This window comes from Hesperophylax consimilis, chromosome 2 (genome assembly GCF_061612785.1).
Source record: "Hesperophylax consimilis isolate HC1 chromosome 2, BYU_Hcon_1.0, whole genome shotgun sequence".
NCBI classification, from domain to species: domain Eukaryota; kingdom Metazoa; phylum Arthropoda; class Insecta; order Trichoptera; family Limnephilidae; genus Hesperophylax; species Hesperophylax consimilis.
The window spans coordinates 3,795,619-3,819,125 of NC_142837.1; the positions used below are offsets into that span (position 1 = coordinate 3,795,619).

The 23,507-nt window shown below is 34.0% G+C and overlaps 1 protein-coding gene across 1 annotated transcript in view; it reads left to right on the forward strand.

Annotated features, from left to right (window-relative positions):
- Positions 1–4,165: 4,165 nt before the first annotated feature.
- The window catches only part of LOC149425627 (uncharacterized), a 181,023-nt gene continuing 161,681 nt past the window's right edge, over positions 4,166–23,507 (forward strand). Inside the window, exons 1-2 of the mRNA XM_089645923.1 lie at positions 4,166–4,354; positions 5,372–5,689. Coding sequence (XP_089502049.1) covers positions 4,166–4,354; positions 5,372–5,689 — 507 coding nt within the window. The remainder of the gene's footprint in view (positions 4,355–5,371; positions 5,690–23,507) is intronic.

A 23,507-nucleotide genomic window follows, 5' to 3' on the forward strand; every position in this document is an offset into this window, starting at 1 on the left:
TTTGTTTTATTTGAATATTATATAATTTCGTGAGAAATTTATATAATTTCGTGAGAAATTGTATGAAATGTTATTTATTTAGAATATTTTGAATATCTGTTCTTTCCTTTTCATTCAGCCATAATATAAATCTTTTGAACAGCCAATTCAAATTATTTGGGGTGACGTAAGTTTTTGTTTGTGTTAGGAAGGTATTGAAAATGTGTGGTGCTAGGTAAGATTCGTGTTTTTTTGAAAAAGTTGATTTGATATGGGGAACTTGAAAGTGCTTATTAATTTTTGCTCTTGTGTTTTGCGAGTGAGGTATGTGGAGATGTGAAGTTTTGATACCGTTTTTGTAAATGATCTTCCTTATAGATAGTTTATTTACGTCTAGTAATTTGTTTTTGATCATTAGCTGTTCCGTCGGATGTTGGTAAGGTTTTTTAAACATAATTCTAATTATTGTTTTGTGATTTATTTTAAGAGAATTGAGGTAAGTATCTGCTGCTCCTCCCCAAACTGATATTCCATACGTTAAAATACTTTGACAGAGTGCGAAATATATATTTTTTAGTTGATTTAATGACATGATGTTTCGTATTGTTTTGAAGATGTATGATAATTTTCGTATTTTTTTTTGATAATATATTAATATGGAGATCCCATTTTAGTTTATGGTCAACAGTTAAACCTAGATGTTTAATATTGTCTGCATAAACAATTTTGTCACAAGTACAGCATGTGTTATTTGACGAAATATTGGTGCAGGGGTTAAGATGTAGTTGTGGTTGGCCATGTTGTTGACCAGCCTTTGTTTTGCTAAAAGTTAGATATTTTGTTTTTGAAATGTTCAGTGTTAGTAGATTATTTTGTAGCCATTTATTTACTTCAGTCATCCCTGTTTCTGTGTTTTTGAATATCTTTTCCCATTGTAGACGGTACCTACCAGCGACCTGACAGCGAACAGCACAAAATAATTATTAATTTAATTTCCTGATTATGGCAACATTCTGTGTTCAACACAACGGTCCGCCAGTGAGCCGACCGAATTATTCTTGATTTCCCGCTGGACCCGACTGGTTGTGCTTTTTAGATTACCGTCTACATTCTAGAATCGTCCATGTAAATTTTATTGTCGCGTATTACAATGTGTTCAAATAAACTCAGTGAATTTCAATATTCTTTTATTAAAAACAACCTTCTGATATTGAGAGTCCTTTAGGATCTGTTTTAACCCAAAACACATAAGTAAGTAAAATCCTAAATTGGTGACCCGACGTTTCATTCGTATCATTATTGTCATCCGTCATCATAAATTGGTGACCCGAAGTTTCACACGTATTAACATTATTGTCATTCTAAATTACGCGTATTTATCATTATTATTATCTGCCATCCAGTCGAGACAGCGTGGAATCAAGGATCCTGAGACAGAATACCCCTCCGTAAGTAACTTTAACTATTATTTTCTCATAATTAACGAAAATAAATGTTCTCAGTATCGTTTAAGATAAAGCGCATCGCGCGATCTGCTATTTAGCAGCCCAACCATGGTGTTTACAAGCATTAATATGCAGTACGAGTTGTCAATTTAACGAAATACCTACAAATGATTAAAGTCTTTTAACTTTTTAATAAAATGTCCCAACTAATCATATAATATACTTGTTTCTTCGAGCATTAAGTGCGTTTTAAACTTAATTCCAGGAAAGATCGACCAGCTACATCCATCGGAAGACGGATTGCGTCATGACAACCACTTCAAGCAGTTGCAAATACGACGTCACGATACATTTCATCAGCGGGGCGAGATTTCGCCACATTACATCGGTCCATATGCAGAAAGACGATCTGCTGGGCGAATTCCAGTTTTCCTGAGTCATCCTGAGTCATCCTGGGATTACAAGTTCCAGAAAGAAAGAAGAAATCATATTCACGTCACGTAAATGTTTAAACAGTTTTTACATACTATTAAATATACATATTAAAGTTAATATGTTGCATTGATTTGACGTAAATAATAATGCATTTCAAATAATATGTTGCATTGATTAGACGTAAATAATAATGAATTTTAAATAATATGTTGCAAATCAGCACATGTTTGAATAAAAAAAATCTTCTAGAACTTTTGAAATATTATAACTGCAATATTAGAGTCATACCTACAGTTGATTAACATGAAACTACATAATAATATAAAAAAATTTAATAATTTTATGCAGTTCCAAAAAATATTTTATGAATAACGTTGAATGTTTTTTTAAAAATAAATTCATATTTTGCAAATATTTCTAATGATTTTACAATTCTTGCAATTTTCACAAATCAGTTATCAATTTTAAAATAATGTACATGAATCTGAAAAGCATCTTAACAAAAACATGTATGATTCTTGAATTTCATTATATTATTAATTATTTCACATTATTGATTTAACATTATTATTCGAAATCTTTGAAAACTATTTAGTGTAGACTACTTCCATTCAAATTTTTGGCTTGCGTCTTTGATTATCCACGCAGTATTTACAAATATTTTCAATATAAATACATAGATGGTTCTAAACATATGTATTAAAGTTTTTCTGATTTTTTTTACTTGATAGTGAATGGTTAAAGATAATCTTATGTTAACTAATTACATTTTGCTTAAATACGTATTTAAATCTTAAGCCTTACATGCATTAAACTTGTCCATTTAAATACTACGAAAATGTCAGAATGATATCGGATGAAGAAATTCCCAACTTGAAGAAAACATTTGAATCAACTACGAATAAACTGGATACAAAGAAAACCGAAAACATGGAATCATCAAGCGCAACTAATCCCGATTCAAATATCAATTATGTAACAGTCAGGTTACCACCATGCTGGAGAGAAAGTATATCGCTTTGGCTAGTACAGGCGGAAGCGCAATTTGCTAATTCACGTGTTAAGGACGACTTTACTAAATATAACATAATTATTGCAGCGCTAGATTCTCAAACTCTACAATGCGTTAGCGATATTGTCACAAAACCACCCGCAACTGACAAATATTTAAGCCTCAAAGCGGCACTTATTGACAGACTGCAAGATTCGTCTGAGAAACGACTCACCCGACTACTTACTGGAATCCAGCTGGAAGATCGGAAACCAACCGGACTCCTTCGACACATGATGGAACTTGCCGGACCAGCTTTAGCGGACAGTGCTATAGTGAGAACACTCTGGTTGCAGCGTTTACCGCAACACGTCCAAGCAATCCTGTCAGCTTTAACCGACAATGACACGAATCAGCTCGCGTTGGCGGCTGATAAAATAATAGACGTCTACCAGTCATCCGAATGCAGTGCTGTAGACCATCAAAATAAACCGGGTACCTCAAGAAAGGAAAATACGGAAAATTCTATATTATTACAACTTCAACAGCAAATTTCCGACCTTACACATGAAGTGTCACGTTTAAAAATGTCTCAAAATAACAACTTTACAAACTTCCGTGGACGACAAAACCAGAGCCCACGTCGAAATTACTCTTACAACAATTCATCACAACAGAATCCCGCTGGAAGGCCGAGGTCCAGGTCTCGCGGTAGATCACCCAAGAGGAATCCTGATGGATTATGTCATTTCCACAGACGTTATGGCGAAAAATCCTTCAGATGTTACCAACCATGTAATTTCAAAAACAAAAATTCGGGAAACGACAACGGAACCTCTCAGTAGGGACGTGCGAGATTCCGAGTAACACATGTCGTCTCTTTGTTTATGATCTACAAACTAGACAAAAATTCCTAGTGGACACTGGGGCGGACGTTTCTGTCATTCCTAGAAACCCGTCATACAACAAAAATAACATCACTTCTGACAACTGTCCAGCTACACTATATGGTGCCAACGGAAATCCCATCAAGACATACGGCACAAGAACTGTAGAACTCGATTTTGGCCTACGCCGAGCACTAAAATGGCGATTTATTGTAGCTGATGTATCAAGACCAATCCTAGGTGCAGACTTTCTTCATCATTTCAACCTAACGGTGAATTTAAAAAAGTCAACAATCGCAGACCAGTCAACAGGATTAGTCATAAAAGGAATAACTCATAAGGGACCTACATCCGGTATTTCCACAATTTCTTCATCGCAAAAATACCGTGATATTCTAAACAAATTCCCAAACTTAACAAGACCTATCATGAAGACATCAGATGCCAAAAAACACTCAGTGACCCACTGCATCGAAACTCGAGGACCACCCGTTACCGAACGAGCCCGCAGGCTAGCACCAGCCCTACTGGAAGCGGCGAAGAAAGAATTCAAATATCTGATGGAACAAGGGATCTGCAGGCCTTCTAAAAGCAATTGGGCCAGCCCGTTACATATGGTAAAAAAACCCAACGGCGAGTGGCGTCCTTGCGGCGATTATCGTCGTCTTAATGCTAAAACGATCCCGGATAAATTTCCAATACCTCAACTTCATGATTTTGCACACAAACTTGCAGATGCAACCATATTCAGCACAATTGACTTGACCAGGGCTTATCATCAAATACCAGTGGAACCTGAAGACATTCCGAAGACTGCCATCATCACACCATTTGGATTATTCGAATTCACATCCATGCAATTTGGTTTATCAAACGCAGCGCAAAGCTTTCAACGTTTTATGTATGCTGTGACAAGAGATTTGGACTTTTGTTTCGTATACCTTGATGACATCCTGATTGCTTCTAAAAATGAAGAAGAACATAGAAAACACTTGGAAACATTACTCAAACGCCTTGCTGAATATGATCTAGTAATCAACATTAACAAATGCCAATTTGGCGCACCTACAGTCAACTTCCTGGGTCACACAATAACACAAAAAGGAATGTCGCCTATCAAAGAAAAGGTGAATGCCGTCATAAATTTTCCATTACCTAAAACAGCAAAAGACTTGCGACGTTTTTTAGGCATGTTGAACTATTATAGAAGATTCCTCCCTAAGGCTATCAACACTCAAACTAAATTATTTGATTGCATTGCCGGTTATAAGAAAAATGACAAGAGGGAAATAACTTGGAATCAAGAACTGACGGACGCATTCAAGGAATGCAAACAACTCTTAGCTGACGCAGCATTACTCGCACACCCAAATACCAACGCTAAAATAGCTATAATGGTTGATGCTAGCGACATAGCTATGGGTGCGTCATTACAACAGTCAAATGGCGATTCTTGGGAACCTTTAGCATTCTTTTCCAAGAAATTTTCACCAGCACAGCGAAAATACAGTACCTTCGATCGAGAACTTACTGGTGTTTTCGAAGCGGTAAAATATTTTAGAAGTCATATTGAAGGTCGAAATTTCACCATCTATACAGATCACAAGCCAATCACCTTTGCTTTTTGCAAGAAGCGAGCCTCTAGCTCTCCACGTCAAGAGAGACAGTTGGATTACATTGCCCAATTTTCAACGGACATCAGGCATATCTCTGGAGAACAAAATATAGTAGCGGACGCACTATCTCGAATCGAAGAGATTAACAGCCCTACTTCTATTGACTACAGGCAGATGGAGAAAGCGCAGTGTCAAGACGACGGACTTATGAAGGCAAAAGATGACACCGCCCTCGCCTTATGTAAAATGGTGATTCCAGGCTCGGAAGCTTCAATATGGTGTGACGTATCAACGGGCCACATCAGACCATTCGTACCCGCTTGCATGCGAATGCAGGTAATCGAAAGTGTACACAATGTTTGCCATCCTGGCATCCTGGGAACGACAAAGACCATAAAACAAAGATTTGTTTGGCCTAACATGGCGACAGACATAAAAAACTTTGTCAAACAATGCATAGCTTGCCAAAAAGCTAAGGTCTCTCGACATACGGTTGCACCATTAGCAACGTATTTACTACCAGAGGATCGATTCCGTAATATTCATATCGACCTGGTTGGACCTCTCCCAGCGTGTAATGAGTACCAATATATACTCACTATGATTGACAGGTACACACGATGGCCCGAAGCAATCCCTTTGAAAGATATGACTGCAGAAACCGTCGCTACTGCACTGACAACACATTGGATTGCCCGTCACGGAACCCCAGATACCATCAGTTCGGATCAGGGCAGACAATTTGAGTCCTGCCTCTTCAAAAAACTAACCGAAAAGTTTGGAATAAAACATTCTAGGACCACCGCGTACCACCCACAAGCTAATGGTATGATCGAGAGATGGCACCGCACCTTAAAAGCCTCTCTCATGGCTTGTGGCGATCGAAATTGGTTCGAAAGCCTCCCACTAGTTCTACTTGGTTTGAGAGCAACGGTACGAGAAGATCTGAAGTGTTCACCAGCTGAATTAACCTATGGTAGAACCCTTAAATTACCCTGTGATTTCTTCACAGCAACACCACGCGAGGAAACAGACACATATATTGGACGGCTACAAAATACGTTCGAAGCCATTAAACCAACCCCTGCCAATGTTCATGGTACAGGAAAGTTTTTTGTCCACAAAGACCTACCTAGCGCGACACATGTGTTCCTCAGAACTGACGGTGGAAGAAGACCACTGCAGAATCCGTACGAAGGCCCGTACAAAGTGGAAGAACGGAATGAAAAAACATTCCTAATTACTGTAAAAGGAAAACCTAAGCGTGTCACAATAGACCGCCTCAAACCTGCTTTTGTTCCTGCAGAAGAAAATGTATCTGTTCCTACATCTGTTCCAGTATTACCAGAAATAATCAGAACCACAAAATCTGGTCGAAGAGTTCATTTCCCAGACAGATTAGGACAGTTTAAAGCATAAAAAGGCATTTCTTTTCCTAAAAAATAAATAAATGATCTAACTAACCTATGTACTTAGATATGTATAAGCAAATCTTATATACCTATACTTAGAAATGTCACACCACGCTAATGTCCTAAATATATAATAGCTTAATAATATGTCTTATATTGTTCATGTAAAACAATGTATCACATATTACCAAAATATATAACTGTACAAACATGTTTTTTATAATTTTAAAAATATTCCGCAAGCGTTAATAGTTTTTAAGTTTTTTTTATATACTTTCACCATTCCGCAAATAGCGAAGAAATTGCAACTTGCATTTAAAATAATTACGCTTTACGCGTTGAAGCCTTGTATAATTTTAAGTTATAATTTTAAGCACTTTTAGGCTATATTTTTTAATATCAAATTCACAGATGATAAAATTTTTTAATGTAGTAATATAATATAACATGTGATAATTTATGCGATAATTCTATCCAAATGTTTATGTAAACATGTAAATGTTATTTGGCATTCCATATGTAATAACAATAGTTTACAATGGAAATAAAAATGGAATATGCCAGACTGGATGAGGACACTGCCCAGTTTCATTTTTGTTTAATATTACTATCTCCATTAATATGTAGAGATAATAAATAACATATTTCGATATACAGTTGAAAATAATTTAAAAAAAATAATTCCTGTTGTATTAAATTTAAAAATGTACAATTGTGTGTTATAATCACTGACAAGTTCTCAACTTTATAATTTTTTTTCTTTTTAAATCATGTATACTACTATATGTTTCTTACTTTATATATCGTTTAACAACTGGGGGCGAAGTATGTAGACGGTACCTACCAGCGACCTGACAGCGAACAGCACAAAATAATTATTAATTTAATTTCCTGATTATGGCAACATTCTGTGTTCAACACAACGGTCCGCCAGTGAGCCGACCGAATTATTCTTGATTTCCCGCTGGACCCGACTGGTTGTGCTTTTTAGATTACCGTCTACATTCTAGAATCGTCCATGTAAATTTTATTGTCGCGTATTACAATGTGTTCAAATAAACTCAGTGAATTTCAATATTCTTTTATTAAAAACAACCTTCTGATATTGAGAGTCCTTTAGGATCTGTTTTAACCCAAAACACATAAGTAAGTAAAATCCTAAACCATGATTGTGCCTTGAACAAAATTGCAGTGTCGTCTGCATAACTGATTACTTTGTACTCAATTTTTCCTAGGTTTATTTCAGTTAAACTATTTATATATATGAGGAATAGTATGGGACCCAAAACGCTGCCTTGCGGTACTCCATACCTGATATCTGCTTTGTCACTGCTGTATTTACTTATTTTTACTATTTGCTGTCTCTTTTCAATGTAGCTGACAAACCATTTTAGCGGTTGACCAGTTATACCGATATTATTGAGTTTTTGTTGTAGTAAGTTATGCGAAATGGTGTCGAAAGCTTTTGCTAGGTCTAAGAACACCCAAATCACCTTTGATCCGCCATCTATGCTTTTCACTATGTAGTTGGTTAATTCTGATAAAGCATCTTCTGTACCCATTTTGGCACGAAATCCAAATTGACGGCTTGAGAGCAGGTTGTGTTTTTCAAGGTACGCAAGTAATCTTTTTTTCATAGCTTTTTCTAGAAGTTTAGATAGTGAGTTTAGCAAAGTGATTGGTCTGTAATTTAATATCAGAGTTTTGTCTCCCGATTTATGAATTTGAGTAATACATCCTATTTTTAAGTGATCAGGGACAATTCCGAGCCTAAAAGTTTGGTTGAAAATGTGTTGAAGCGGTATAAGTATGTATTCTCGTAGATTTATCAGTATTTGATTGGAAATGTTATCCGGTCCCATCGCGCAATTTGGTTTGAGAGATTTAATAAGATCCGAGATTTCCTTTGTATTTACTTGATAAGCATTAAACGAGTGATTTGGTCGTATGGAAGAGCAAAGTTTGGATAAAGAGTCTTCTGATGTACAGTTTTTTTTTTTAAATTTTCCGCTAAGGTAGAGCCAACTTTTGAGAATTGTGTGTTAATAAAATTAGCTATTTTATTAGGTTCATTGTTTGTTAAGACTTTGTCTCCGTTTATTAATAGTTCTTTGATATGTGAATCTTTCTTCAGAGTGGAATAAGTAATATTTCTTACAATTTTCCAAATTTTTTTAGGATCATTTTTGGCGATTTTTATTTCTTTTTTGTAATATTTGTATTTGGCTTGTTTAATTAACTTATTACACAGGTTTCTATACAGTAAGTAATCATTCTTTAGTTTGTTATCATTCGGGTTTTTGTGGACTCGCATATGCATTGCATCTCTTTTATGAATACTGTTGACTATTACTTTCGTGATCCATGGTGTTATTTTTTTTTCTTTATGTGTGTAGTTCTTTTGTGGATTTTTTGTGGTGTGTTTGGTTATGTAGGTTTCAACCGTATTTATAAATGTGTTCAGCGCTGTGTTTGGGTCTATTTCATTTAGTAAGTTAGTCCAAAGTTCATCGTGAATATCCGATTTTAGGGACTTAAAGTTTATTTTGTCTTGCATGTTGTCATTTTTGTTTTTACTTTGTTCTTTGTTAATATGTATGTTTAATGTAGTTGTAAAATGGTCAGTGACAGTTGAGCAAATAATGGATGAAAAAGTTTTTCTTCTAGTTTTAACGAATATATGATCGATGCAGGATTTGGAGTGTGATGTAGTTCTTGTGTTCTTGTTGGCGAGTTTATTGTAGATTTAAGTCCGTAGTGAGTAAAAAGATTTAAGAATTCCGTAGTTTTTGGTAGGCAGTTAAATATGTTAATATTCATGTCACCAGCAATTATTATTTGTTGAGTTTTTTTATGTTCTTCAAGAAGTTTATTTAAGGAATTTAAGAAAGGGGAATGATTGTTGTAGCAAGGTGGTCTGTATATAGCAAATATAGAAAAACATGGGCCAAGGGATTTTTGAATGCAGTTTTCTTCAGTTATGTTAATTTCTGATATGGAAGATTTTATTGAATCTTTGACAAAGATTACTATACCATCATTTTGATTTATGTGTCTTGTGGTCTGGAATGTGGTATAGTCATTTAAGTTTAAGTTGGTGTAAGAATCACCTAACCAGCATTCACTTAGGATAATGATATCGAAACTTATATCTATTTCATTTGGTAGGACACAGAAACTATCAAAGTTCTTTTGAATACTTCTTATGTTTTGACATATTATACTTAAACTGTGTTTTCCTGAGACAAGGAGTTTGTATTCTTTACCTTGACTTTGAGCCCCGAAGTCACGGGTTGTAAAATTGGTGAAACATTTTTTTGGTAAAGATGTTTTCACACGATTTTTTTTTCGATTAATGTTTTTTTTCATAAAAAGTGTCTATTTTAAAAAAGCATCAAGTAAATGTTGATTTTTTTGGTTCCAGATTGGTAAATTCTTTAATAAGCACTGATGGGGACTGCGAAAAAATAATTTGAATAATATCTGCGCTCTATAGACTTAAAACAATTTCGCTGAAAATTTCAAAAATTGTTCTTATTAGTGCCAGGAGTGTTAATATAGTGGTTTGAATGGTGGAAGATGTCGGGGACGCCAGAGAAGGACTTTACGCGTTATCTATGAAACTGAATAAGATACGGAGTTGAATAATTAAAGTCGGTATAATGTAGTTTGCTAAGAGTAAAAACATCTTTACTGAATCAGTTACTGAATGTTGGTTAACTGATAAACACTACCCTCTACAAATTGATAAATATGTCTCTTACTCCACACTTATGAATAATACAAAGAGTGATGGTGTTATTGCATACATTAAAGAAGACAATGAAGTTGAAGTCAGAGAGATCAATATTAATAACGCAAACTGTCTAAGGATATCAATTGGCAAGGGTATAACAGTTCTCGAAATATATAGATCACTTTCTACAAAAAATCTGGAGCCATTCTTAAACTCCTTACATTTTGGGCTTAACTTACTCAAAAATACTAAGAATGTTTTTATTATCGGAGATATAAATATTGATATCCTGGAAAATGGAAATCCAAAAAAATGTGATTACATACATACACTAGCTCACCATGGTTTTAAAAGCCTGGTTGATGAACCTACACGAGTATGCAATGAAAGCAAATCATGCATTGATCATATTTTTAGTAAAACTGATAAATTAACTCAAACCATTTTTTACCCTTCTACACTGACTGATCACTACACAATACTTCTATCTATTAATAATAAAAATACATCTATAAATCAAAAAAAGAAATCTGTCAAAGCAAAGTCTGAAACAAATTGGGAAAACGTCAAAATCGAGCTACAAATTGCTGACTAGTCAAACCTTCTTGGCCATGATGATACTGATGCCGCTTGGAATTATTTTATTGACTTTACTCAGAACATTATTCTATTAAACACCATAACGACAGAAAAAAGATATCTCATAAAAATATTCACATCAAACCTTGGATTAGTCAGAACATTATCAACTCAATCAGAAAAAGAGACGAACTCCACAGAAAAGTAAGAAACCACCCCTATGATATCCATTTACATCGCTTCTACAAAAGATATCGTAACATTAAAAAAATGTAATCCGTTATGCTAAAGAAGCATTCTATAAAAAGAAAATCGAGGAATGTAATAATGATTCCCGGAAATTCTGGCAGATTATAAACGAAATTACAAACGCTAAAGCCTCGCACAATATTAAAAACATTAAAGAATTAAACATTGACACGATACCAACATCTTTTGCAGAACATCCAGAAAAAATTCTCTCCTCCCTTAACTCCCTTAACATAGTCAAGATAACAAGTGAAGATATAAGAAATACCATAGCCTCCCTAAACACAAATACCTCATCGGGAAATGAACTGATATCAAACAGAGCAATTAAATATCTACTAAATGAGCTAATCTACCCACTGACGTACCTTGTAAATCTTTCAATAAGAAAAGGTATTTTTCCCACACGTCTTAAAGTTGCTACAATTATTCCAATATACAAATGCGGTCCCAAAAATGATATATCTAACTATCGACCAATTAGTCTATTACCTCTACACCATCGAAAATATTGGAAAAAGTAATAAAAAAACAAATGGTTAAATTTTTGGATGAAAATAAAATATTATCAAAGACGCAATACGGTTTTAGGGAAAACCTGGGTACTGGTGATGCTATAGCTAAAGTAACAGGTTTGACGGCCGGCGTGGTCTAGTGGTATACGCTTTTGACTACAGATCCGAAGGTCGCGGGTTCGAACCCGGCGTGCGCAAATAAATTTTATTTGATTAATTTGTGTTATTTCACAATTAATTAATTTAAAATAATATATAGTATATTTGCGGCACGTTCCAGAGTGGAAGATACTCTCAGTATCGCCCTGGTGTAAGACCACCATTCAGAATTGAAACGTTGCTTGAAATGGCTTTAGCCGTGTTTGGTGACCAGATCTGAATAGCCAGGTACTTCCCCACCTTCCTCTTCCCCATCTCCCTCCCCTCCCCAAATACCCTCAGCCTCACAACATACCCCAATTGGGGATGCCATAGTCTCACTGGCTCCAGACGGGAGCAGTTGGGACTCTTGTGCGGTATTACTGTAAAAAAAAAAAAAAAACAAATACAATTATAAAAAAACTGGATGAAGGTAAAAAATGCTTGGCAGTTTTTATTGACCTTCAAAAAGCTTTTGATACAATTGACCATGAAATACTATTTTATAAATTAAAAAAATGGAATAACACAAACAACTCTAAATCTAATTAAAAAATACTAAACTGGAAGAGAGCAGTATGTACAAATTGGTAAAAAAAGTAGCAAAACTCTATCAATCAAGTACGGTGTCCCTCAAGGAAGCGTATTGGGTCCAATACTATTTCTCATTTATATTAATGACCTTATGAGTCTTCCCATTGAAGGAGACATAATGAGCTTTGCAGATGACACTGTCATTATATTCTATGAACAAAATTAGACAAGCACACATAAAAAAGCGGAGCAAGGTCTGACTGTACTCAAAAACTGGAAGCAAACTCCCTTACATTAAATGTGAGTAAAACTAAATATCTAACTTTCTCTAAAACCAAAAGAGGTCAACCAACGAATGAGCATACACTCAAACTACATGAATGTCTAAACAAATATCCGCAATGTTCTTGCCCGCATATAGTCCAAACTAAAATAATTAAATATCTTGGGATCGTAATTGACGACAAACTTTATTGGAATGCACACATCGAAGGAACCTCAAAAAAGCTAACAAAACTCATCTATTTCTTCAAAAAATTACGAAATATCTTGTTAACTACAAATCTGAAGACCATATTAAAGCTCCCCGTAAGGACGCCAACTACTGATATTCTGTTTGATGTTCCAAGTTTACAAAAAATCTATGCTAAAAATATTCTAGTTCATCACTTAAAAAATAAACCAGAGGCAAACCCCTCTCACAATCATAAAACCAGAGCCAAGCAAACAGACATGCTAAATATTCCTAAATGTAATTCTACCTTTGGACAAAGAAACTCTGAATTTTTAGCAATCAAATTATATAATAAACTCCCTCTCAACATCAAACAAAGGAAAACGAAAAATAACTACATTAAGGACATTTTGAACAAAGAAATAAAATACAAAGAAATCTTGGCTTAAGGAAATATCGGAAGAAGAACTAGCTAATATATTTAAAACATCATCTTAGTCGCTGAAAACGTATACTAACATATTTATTATATAGTCCCCCTCAGCACAGGATCTCCTAGTGAGGAGGACTTCAATGATCTGTTTTAATTTTATATATATATTTTTTATTTCATGTGCCATACAAAAATGTACCTAACTATTTAAAAAAAGTAACTAAATAAAAAAAAAATAAAAAAAAGAGTAAGAGAATGTGGTATGGTTATTAGTATGGTCATCTCACCTTCATAATACAGACTTGTCAAGTTCTGTCAAGCTGTCGTTTATATTTACAAAACTATTGTTTAACAAATCCGCCGAAAGAAAAAACACATTCGTCATAAAAAGTAAAGAAAGTTTTACCTGCGGCAGTGTTCTCCGGTGATTTTTTAGCATTTCAGCATAGTTTTTTTTAACTATTCATTTCACTATTTCTCGAACAGAAGTGCGGTTACAATGGTAAAAGTGAAAATTGTCCGCATTGATTATGTTTGATCATTGATAAGTCAAAGTTTTTCCCGAGACACAAATTACATTGAAATCCCTACTGGACGCATTGGCTAAAAGCCATCGAAAGTTTAACAAAGAACGGCTTCATTGCCCAACTTTTGCTTGAGAATGAAGAACTCAGAGGTGATTTAAACTCGGCCCTTTCTGGCACCAAGGTCTTGCAGGCTGATAAGAATATGGCTGAAAATTCCACAAATCAGCAGTTGGAAAAAATTTAGCAGCTATAATATATATTTCCATATTTATTAAATCAGATCTGGGTACAGTGATGCGTCAAGTGGCTTATGCGAAAGACAGCAGCTTCTCTTTCGCGGAAGTCACCACCACTCACTCGTGCCAGCATCTAGATACGAAAACCAAGGCCATCACTATGTTTTTTTCCTTAAACTACCAGGGTTTGATGACAGTCAAGGCACCAAAAAGATTATAAGGGACATTGTGAACCCGTCACAGTTAGTAATTAGAATAACAGGCGTCGAAAATATAAAAAAATAAGTTAATTAAAATCCACTCTGCTAGGAACAAAAGCGGCTGTTAAATGCTTCTTTGTTACCAGTTTCAACATACGATTTCTAGTGGAGAGGCATCCAAGAGTTTTATTTTTTAACGTGGACCATGAGCTATTAGATGTGAAATAGATAAGGCACTCTCCGGAACCTCTGAAACTGATGACGTTAAAGAATATGTTTTCTAGTACAAACTGAGTAATATGGCTAGAACTCGAACCAGACCGTCTTACCACATAGTGTACTCGGTGCCTTCTCGTCTTAAAACGCTTGAAACTGATTTACTTTTTCAGTCTGCCAATCTATTATTAAGTATGGTATCATAGCATGGGGAGGCGGCACTTCATCTGCACTAGTTCCAATCATAAAGGCTCAGAAAACATTTTAAAAATAATTCTTAGGCAACCTATAATTACAGTCTCGAACCTAATTTTTAATATTATGAATATGTTTGATGTTCGGCATCTATATGAAAGAACTATCCTAACTTATCTGTACTCAAATATACATAATTACTGTCAAAAAATTCAAATACACGATGTACTCGAAGCAACAAAAAAAACACATACCGATAACGCATACTACGTTTGGTCAATGAAACTTTAAATACTTTGCGACAAGACTCTATAACATTCTTCCAGAGAACATAAAACAATGTGATTTACAAAAAAATTTCAAATATAATGTAAAAACTTGAATCAAAAATAAGAAAAGGGCCTTTACCGGTGCATCCACCTAAATTCGCAGTTATTGAAGTCACCACATTATTGAGCGAATACATTTCAATACAAGTAAAGGTATGTTCAAAGGTATTAGGAACTAACATGAAAAAACCTACCTCAACACAGCCTAGCCTAGTGAGGCGGTATTAGAGAAACCTCAACTAACTGTACTTTTATTTTATTTTTACCTTCATCTTATTATTTTTGTATTTTTTTTACTTATTTATTTAACGCCCAGAGGGCTTTTACATGGTTGGTAGTATAATTTTAATTTGACAGATACTTTGAAACATAAAAAATAAGAATAAAATTACATTTGATAAAAGCTATGCAACAAGTCATACAAACACAAGAAACAAAAACAGAAAATTACAGCTATTTGTAGGTTTACATGATGTGTTTAGGAGTATTGTTGAAATAAATGTTTTAAAGGATCCACAAAACTTGCCAAGTTGGTATTGAATATGTCAACATCACCCAAGTAATGATTTCCCATGGTGTGAAGTCGTTGTATCGGAGAGTGGGCAATGTAGTTACGCTTATGTGTGCTGCTGTAGAGTATTGTATTTTGTCGTGTTGTTACTGTGGGTGTATGTATGTTTATAAGTTGCAGGAGTTCACAACAGTCGAATTTAGAGTTAAGTATTTTGAATAAGAACGTTAAATCGTTTATTTTACGTCTATCTTCTAATGTATGTATTTTTAGAGTATTTAATAAGAAATTGTATTTTAAGTCTTCGACAGGGATATTTAATTTAAAATTTATAAAACGTAGAATTTTTTTTTGTATTCGCTCAATGTTGTTAATGTGAATTTTGTAAGATGGATACCAAACTACTGAGTTATATTCAATTAGACTTCTTACTAGAGATACGTATAATAGTTTAAAGGCTTGTAAAGAATTAAAGTTTTTAGTAGTTCTTAATACGAAGCCTAGTGTTTTCATACCTTTGTTCACAATTTGATGGATATGATTGGAAAAATTAAGTTTTTCATCCAAAATAATTCCAAGATCTCTCATTTCCGTGACTCTTTCTAAAGTTATGTTATTGATGGAATATTCGAATAAAACAGGATTTTTGTTTCTGAAGAAAGTCAAGGTTTTGCATTATACTACATTTAAAAATAAATTATTTTGAACACACCAATCTCTAAACTTACTAATATTTGACTGTAGTATATGGCAATGATTTATATCAGTTATTTTCTTGTACAGTTTGATGTCATCTGCAAAGAGCAATACCTTGACATCGTTGAAGCATTATTCTGTTAATTTTATAACTTTAAAAAAAGTTATAAATCAAGGTACAATATACACCATAATGTGCATTTATAGTTGTAATGTGCAAACTCTCTTAAAGAAATATACACAAAAAATATAGAAATAAAACTATTTTCGACTTTCGTCATTTCGCCATCGCGCTTTACCGCAATTAAAAATTTCTTTCTGGATAAAATATCTTTAAAATTTTTGAGAGCATTATTCTGCCATGACTGTGATCGAAAATGTTTTAAAAATCATATTAAGAGACAACACACACAAAAATGTAACAATTTCATAGAGAAATAGAAAATTATTAATGGAAAAAAGGAAGATTCTTAGTGCTGAAGGCAAAATACCAAAACACAAAGGGAATAGAATTAACTGCTAAAAAACACCCAATTTTTCTTTGCAGAAGATGTGCATTTAAATGCAGTGCTTTCTCGACGCATTCTTGAAATTTTGTAAATACAGTCATAATCAGGAACAGCAGAGATAATCCATACAACAACAATGAACGGATCAAAGTATGTCGTTATTTTTTTTTCTTTCTGTACATCATATTTCTGAAATATTTATTCGAATTTTCTTAAAAAAAAGAATAAATGGCTCTGGAGTTAAACATACAAGTTGGATAAGCAAGGGGGGCATATACCAATAATATAAATATTTTAAACATCTGCTGAACGTGATGAATTTGTCAAAGGACATATTCAGTGTCAACGGTCAAATAATATTATTGCAGAAAAGCTTCTGCAAAAAAAAATAACCGCAGAGCTTAATATTAACAAAATAAATGAAGAAAAAATAATGTTTGCAACATGAGGAACAAAAAATCATTTAAAACGGAAGGACAGAGCACGGGAGGTTAAAAATGAAGCTGTTGTTTAAACCAGATGAGGTTTGAAGTACTGTGCACTCAATGTTGATATATGCATATCAACATTGAGTGCGCAGTAATTCAAAGCATTCCAGCATAATGCTGGAATATCCTGAAGGCAACGGCAATTTTTTACAAAACCTACAATCCTACAATCCAACCATTTACAACCTTGTATCCCATCTGCGTTTTTGAAACTTGTGGAGTAGAAGTAAAACGTGGGTGTTCTAAAGAATCTAAAATACTGAGGTTGCGACTTGACTTTACAAGTACATTAAAAAAGAAGCAAACAATAAACACTTATTTTTTTATGACCGATAGCTGTGGTGGGAAAAATAGAGACCAGTAATTTGCTGCCGCCTACCTGTACTAGTACTCTTAAAAGTATTTTACACACAGAAAGCGTCGAAGATGTCTTCGATGAGTGTGGCCACTCCCAAAAAGAAGGATGCATCCCACTATCGAGCGGACAACTAAGAATATTGGTGAGAGTGCTCACGCAGAATGGAAAACAATTTATCAAATTTGCCGAATCCGGGAGATGAACCTCCTTTCAGGTTTTCTATTATTTTTAAGATTTTGTTGAATTAAGTCTTTGGGAAATATTATTTAGTGTAATTGTTGTCAATACTTTCAAAGATTGCACAAGGGTTTTATCTTTTTATTTCCTCTGCTTTTATGTTTTTCTCTAGTTTATTAAGTATTGTTGACGTTTGTTTTTCGGGGCATGTTGTGATAATTTCTTTCTCGCAAACTCTTATTTTCATCTTTGAGATTTTAATTCTATTTTTTATATTTTTTCGGTGTCGAGATTTTAATAATTAATCAAAATCTTTTTTCGTGGCGTGGTTGTGATAGTACATTTTTTATGGAAGAAGCTATGTAACTATTGTATTGTTTTATTTGTGTTGATTTGTGATCTCAATTGCCATTTGTGAAATTATTTCCATTAGGTTATTTGTTTTTTTCATCATTTTTGACATTTTTTGTGAGTTTGTTTCCATTTTGTTCTATATTTAAAAGAAGGTCTGGAATTTAAAACCCCAATAAAATTAAATATCTGTAACGGTTCAACATTTATTTTCATTTTCAATAATTTTATATTTATATTTACTAATAACTTCTTAGGTCTTTATTCCTATATTTTTTTAACACCGATTTCTCACGTCTATCTCCACTCGAGAGCTAATACAATACTACTACAAAAGTATTATTAATTTATTTTAGTGGTACATCTAATATAACATGCTGTGAAAGCATTAATATGGACGTATTTTCTGTAAAGATGTAATTTTTTTTTAATAAACACACAAACACACAAACCAGGAGATTGCAGGTTCAATTAACGTTAAAGAACAAAAACATTTACCATAATAAAATAGTGAAAGTCTCAATGTTTTGTTGACCCAAAAAAAGTAATAATCACTCAAAAAACAAAAATACGACGAACATGCCAGGAGCCTAAGTTTATGATATGCATGAAGGGCGAATAACCATATTTAGATTTTTTCTCCTTGAACGCAATGAATACATTATTATTTTTATTTTACTTGTTAAGTAAAATGCCTAGATTTCCATATGAACATTAGAAGTCTAGGCATTTCAGTAGGCGGTAGATAGCTCGCAAAGTAGAGTGAAAAGCTTAAAAAGCTTCTCCTGTGAAATGGCGATACGGCTGTTTTACCCTTCTAATAAAAACCGACGATATTATGGTTTATAATTGAGCAGATAGGTATTTAAGTACCTACTTACAAATCTTATGATTTCAGAAAATAAATGATATGATTTAGGTATTGAGACCATAAGAATACTTTTTTGGACACGAGGTCTACTGTTTATACTACTTGAATATGCGTGATGGAATGAAGATTAGATGTCTCAGCACAAAACAACTTCTTTATGCAATTATCAAGCCTCGCCATAGCAGAAATGAGGGTTTCTCCATGTAAAGTATAATCATTTATCATTTTGCCGAACGGGGTGGAATCACGAGAAGGCCGTGTGGAGGTATGGAAATGCGAGTGAATGTGGCGTGCGTTTTAGTTATAAACTGACGTGTTCCAAGGAAAGTGTATGCAGCAATTTTCACAGGTTTGTAGGAGTGTGGTCGATGCGGGAAATGAATTATGCTTCATTGCCATTTGAATATTTTATGAAAATATGCGTTTATCATGAAAAATTTTTTACAAGACACTACAGAATTTGGTTTCGATAACCGACTCCTGTAAATTTGTATATAAAACCACGTTAATGTTAATTTTGGTTGATAGCTCAGTTTGTTAACTTACCTGAGAATCAAAGAATAAACGGAGTAGAGTATAGAATAAATAGAAACGGTGCAGAACCAAGTCCCTTTCTGATATTTTTTTTAACATTTATTAAGTTTCAAAAATACATTTTTTTACTATTAAGTCCCGTTAAACTGATTGATATCAGTTTGTCAACGGGTTCTTTTAACAATTACTTTTTAAATACATATACAATTTTAACAAGTACATAAAATATACAAATAATTACATTAGTACAAAAAAAATTCTTTCACATAACCATTTTTTAAGATACATTTCCTTCTGTGAGTCAATTCACAGCTTTTTAATGAGTGTGGTAACATGTTGTAAATTATTGGAACGAGGTATTCTAGAGTTCTTTGACTGTATTTATTAAGGTATCTGGGAACTTCAAGTCCATCGTTTGCAATCAGTCTTGTATTATGAACATGTGTCACTATTTTACTATGTTCAGATTGAGATGTATGCTGACTCGCAATTTTAAGCCACAATATAGCAAGAACAGATAATAAATTTAGAGAATTGTATAGTAATGACTTTGGCACGTCATTTCTTTGTTCGTATTTAGTTTTGTTTAATAGTAATTTTACCAAAGAATATTGTACATTTTGGACTGAAAGAAGATTTGTTTTTGTTGAATGTCCCCATAAAGTTATTCCATATCTTATTAGGGATTCCGCCAATGACAGGTATACTATTCTAGGGGTATTTGGTGGAACAAAAAACTTCAATCTATAAAGTTTGCTCACTATAGCTCTAAGCTGTGTGCAGACTGTTTTGACGGCCTGCATAGTCCAGTGGTAACGCATTGGACTGCCATTCCGAAGGTCGCGGGTTCGAACCCGGCGTGCGCAAATAAATTTTATTTGATTAATTTGTGTTATTTCACAATTAATTAATTAAAAATAATATATAGTATATTTGCGGCACGTTCCAGAGTGGAAGATACTACCAGTATCGCCCTGGTGTAAGACCACCATTCAGAATTGAAACGTTGCTCCAAATGGCTTTAGCCGTGTTTAGTGACTAGATCTGAATAGCCAGGTACTTCCCCACCTTCCTCTTTCCCTTCCCCACTTACCTTCAGCCTCACAACATCCCGCAATTGGGGATGCCATAGTCTCACTGGCTCCAGACGGGAGCAGTTGGGACTCTTGTGAGGTATTCACTATAAAAAAAAAAAAGACTTTTTGTATATGTATATCCCATTTAAAATTACAATCAATTGTTAAGCCTAGATATACGTATTTTGAAACAAGTTCAATATTTTTACATAAGCATGGTTGTATTACAAAGTTATGGATGCAATTAAAATCATGAGAAATAATTTTAAGAGTTATGGTGATGTTATTATGAGGAGACTTATAGAGGAGATGTATAAACTTATAATTATTTGTTTTTAGAATAGTTGAATTGTGTTTATTAACATTTCATGAAGGTATGTGGTAATCATCCGAGTTAACCGCGGCATTCCAGCACCAAGCGCCACTCCTGAGTGAGCGATGGGCCCGAGTTCACTCAAGACCATGATGGTTTTTTTAACTTTATGAAAAAATTATTTTTTTTCTATTTACTCTTTTCAAATATCACTTTATTCATAAACACATCTACGAGTATTATTCTCTTAATATATTTAACTATATAGGACTTGTGGGATAGCACTATCCTTTCCAAATTCCTGAAAAAATGTTATTATTATTATAATAACTTTTTTTTCTTCATATTTTGCTAAAAAGCAAAAAAAAAAATCATCAAACCAAATCCATTAATCAAATAAGAAAATGAAATATTATTAATTATAAATTTTAAAATACGCCAACCGTCATATATTTATTATTTAACCCTTAAATGCGTGATTTATTAATTTTTCTAGAAAAAAAATATATTTTGTAGATATTTACATGCATATGCAAGGAAATATAAAGAATTTATTTTTTTTGTAATTTTTTAATGATATTTGATTAAAAAAAATTGTTGCAGATTTACAACACCAAGTATTTAATAAAAAATAATATGAACAATTTACGTATGAAAACAAAATAAAAAAACTCTAAAAAATTTCTCATAATTAATAAGTGTACCGGAAATATACGAGTTATTACATAAAGTATTGTATTATTGTATCTACTTACCTAAGAAAATCAAAATAATAACAGCAAAACCAAACTGTAATTCTAACCTCCAACCAATTTTCGAGAATCTTCACTTTGTTAAAGAAAAAGTGACATTTGAAATTCGCGAAAGAAAAAAAAGGTGATGCCACTCGATCAAATATATTACCGTGAACTTGATAATTCTAAAACGGCATAGAGTCACGTGGGGTAACCGTACGCGGAGTGTAAGTGTTCGCAGTGCTGTTTCCGACAAGATTGTGCCTGAAGCGCCCGCGCGTTCCTTAATTCACTAGCGTTCTGAATCGCGCCGAAGCGGGACATGTGTACAGTGGATGCTGATTTGTCAATAAAAATTGGTAGGTAAATTACTTTTTTTCGTGCTTTTCTTAAATTTTTCATCTCCATTACCGATGTGTGCTATTGTGTAACCAGCTGTGTCAGAGCGACGTGGTCTTTGATAATTTTTAGTGAAATATTGTTAGTTAGACGGATGCAAAGTGATAATTCTAATAAAGATAACCACTAATCTGATTTTTAAAGTTTATTGAATTTTGGTGTGATGGGGTAAGTGTGCTGGGGTAAGCGTTCGCAGTTGGATGAGTGCGAACACTTACCCCGATAGATAAAATTGATTTTATAGCATAATATTTCAACTCTCGTTAAATTTTTACATTGAAATATGCCGCGTGTGTACGTGATAAAGCACCCAGAGAGGTCAGTTTGCACTCAAGAGCAGATTGAAACTGCAAAAAGGCTTATGAAAGAGGGGAAGAGTCAGCGGGCTGCTGCAGATATTGTTGGGATCAGTGAAGCCACTCTGCGTAAACGCCTAAAACTAAAATTAATAGCACTTTCAATGGGGAGATATCGTCCGACATTTACACCAGATAAAGAGGTAGATTTTTAGATAAATAGGTACTCAATTTATCGTGCAGATGTCATTTTTTTGTGTAACTATTGATCTGATAATTATTCATTTATTTTCAGGCCGAAATCGTTGATCATTGTAAAAAAAGTGACGAAATGTTCTACGGCCTGACTATGCAGACAATGAGAAAAATTGTTTACGAGTATGCTGAAATCAACAAGATCGAGAACAGATTTGACCCAAAAACGGCTGGCAAAGATTGGGTGTTTGGATTTCTAAAACGTAACCCTGTTTTAGGTTTAAAACAGACTACTTCAACAAGTATTGGGAGAGCTATTGGGTTTAACTTTGTTCAAGTTCGGTAGTTTTACGCAAACTGAAAAATGCTTGCAAGTCTGAAATAATTACCTCAAGTCCTTATAAAAAGAAATTTCAGCAGAAGCAGAGAGATGCAGATGCAAAAATTGTCCGAAAACCAATATTTAAAACCATGGAAATCGGACGACCACCTCTTATCAAGAAAGTCACGCCACAAAGCGTAAGGCGGGAGATTCCATCGTGCATAACTGTTTAAAGAGAGAACAAAAACAGGCTTCTAAGGACTATTTTTGCCCACAATGCAAAGAGAAATATCGAGATCCACCAACAGAAGATTGGATAGAATGTATTGTGTGTAAAGCATGGGAACTGCATGAGAACTGCACAGACTACGATAAGGAGCAATTTAAGTGTGATAATTGCAATGGGGGGTAACTCTTCGCGGTGCGAACACTTACCCTACGGTATGCGTATACTTACCCCACACACGGGGTAAGTGTACGCAATCGACATGCATGTAAACTTTTTTATATAACTGTTTGATTTATGGACCATATGAGGTTTTTATGATTGTTTGAGATGCCTTAATAATCG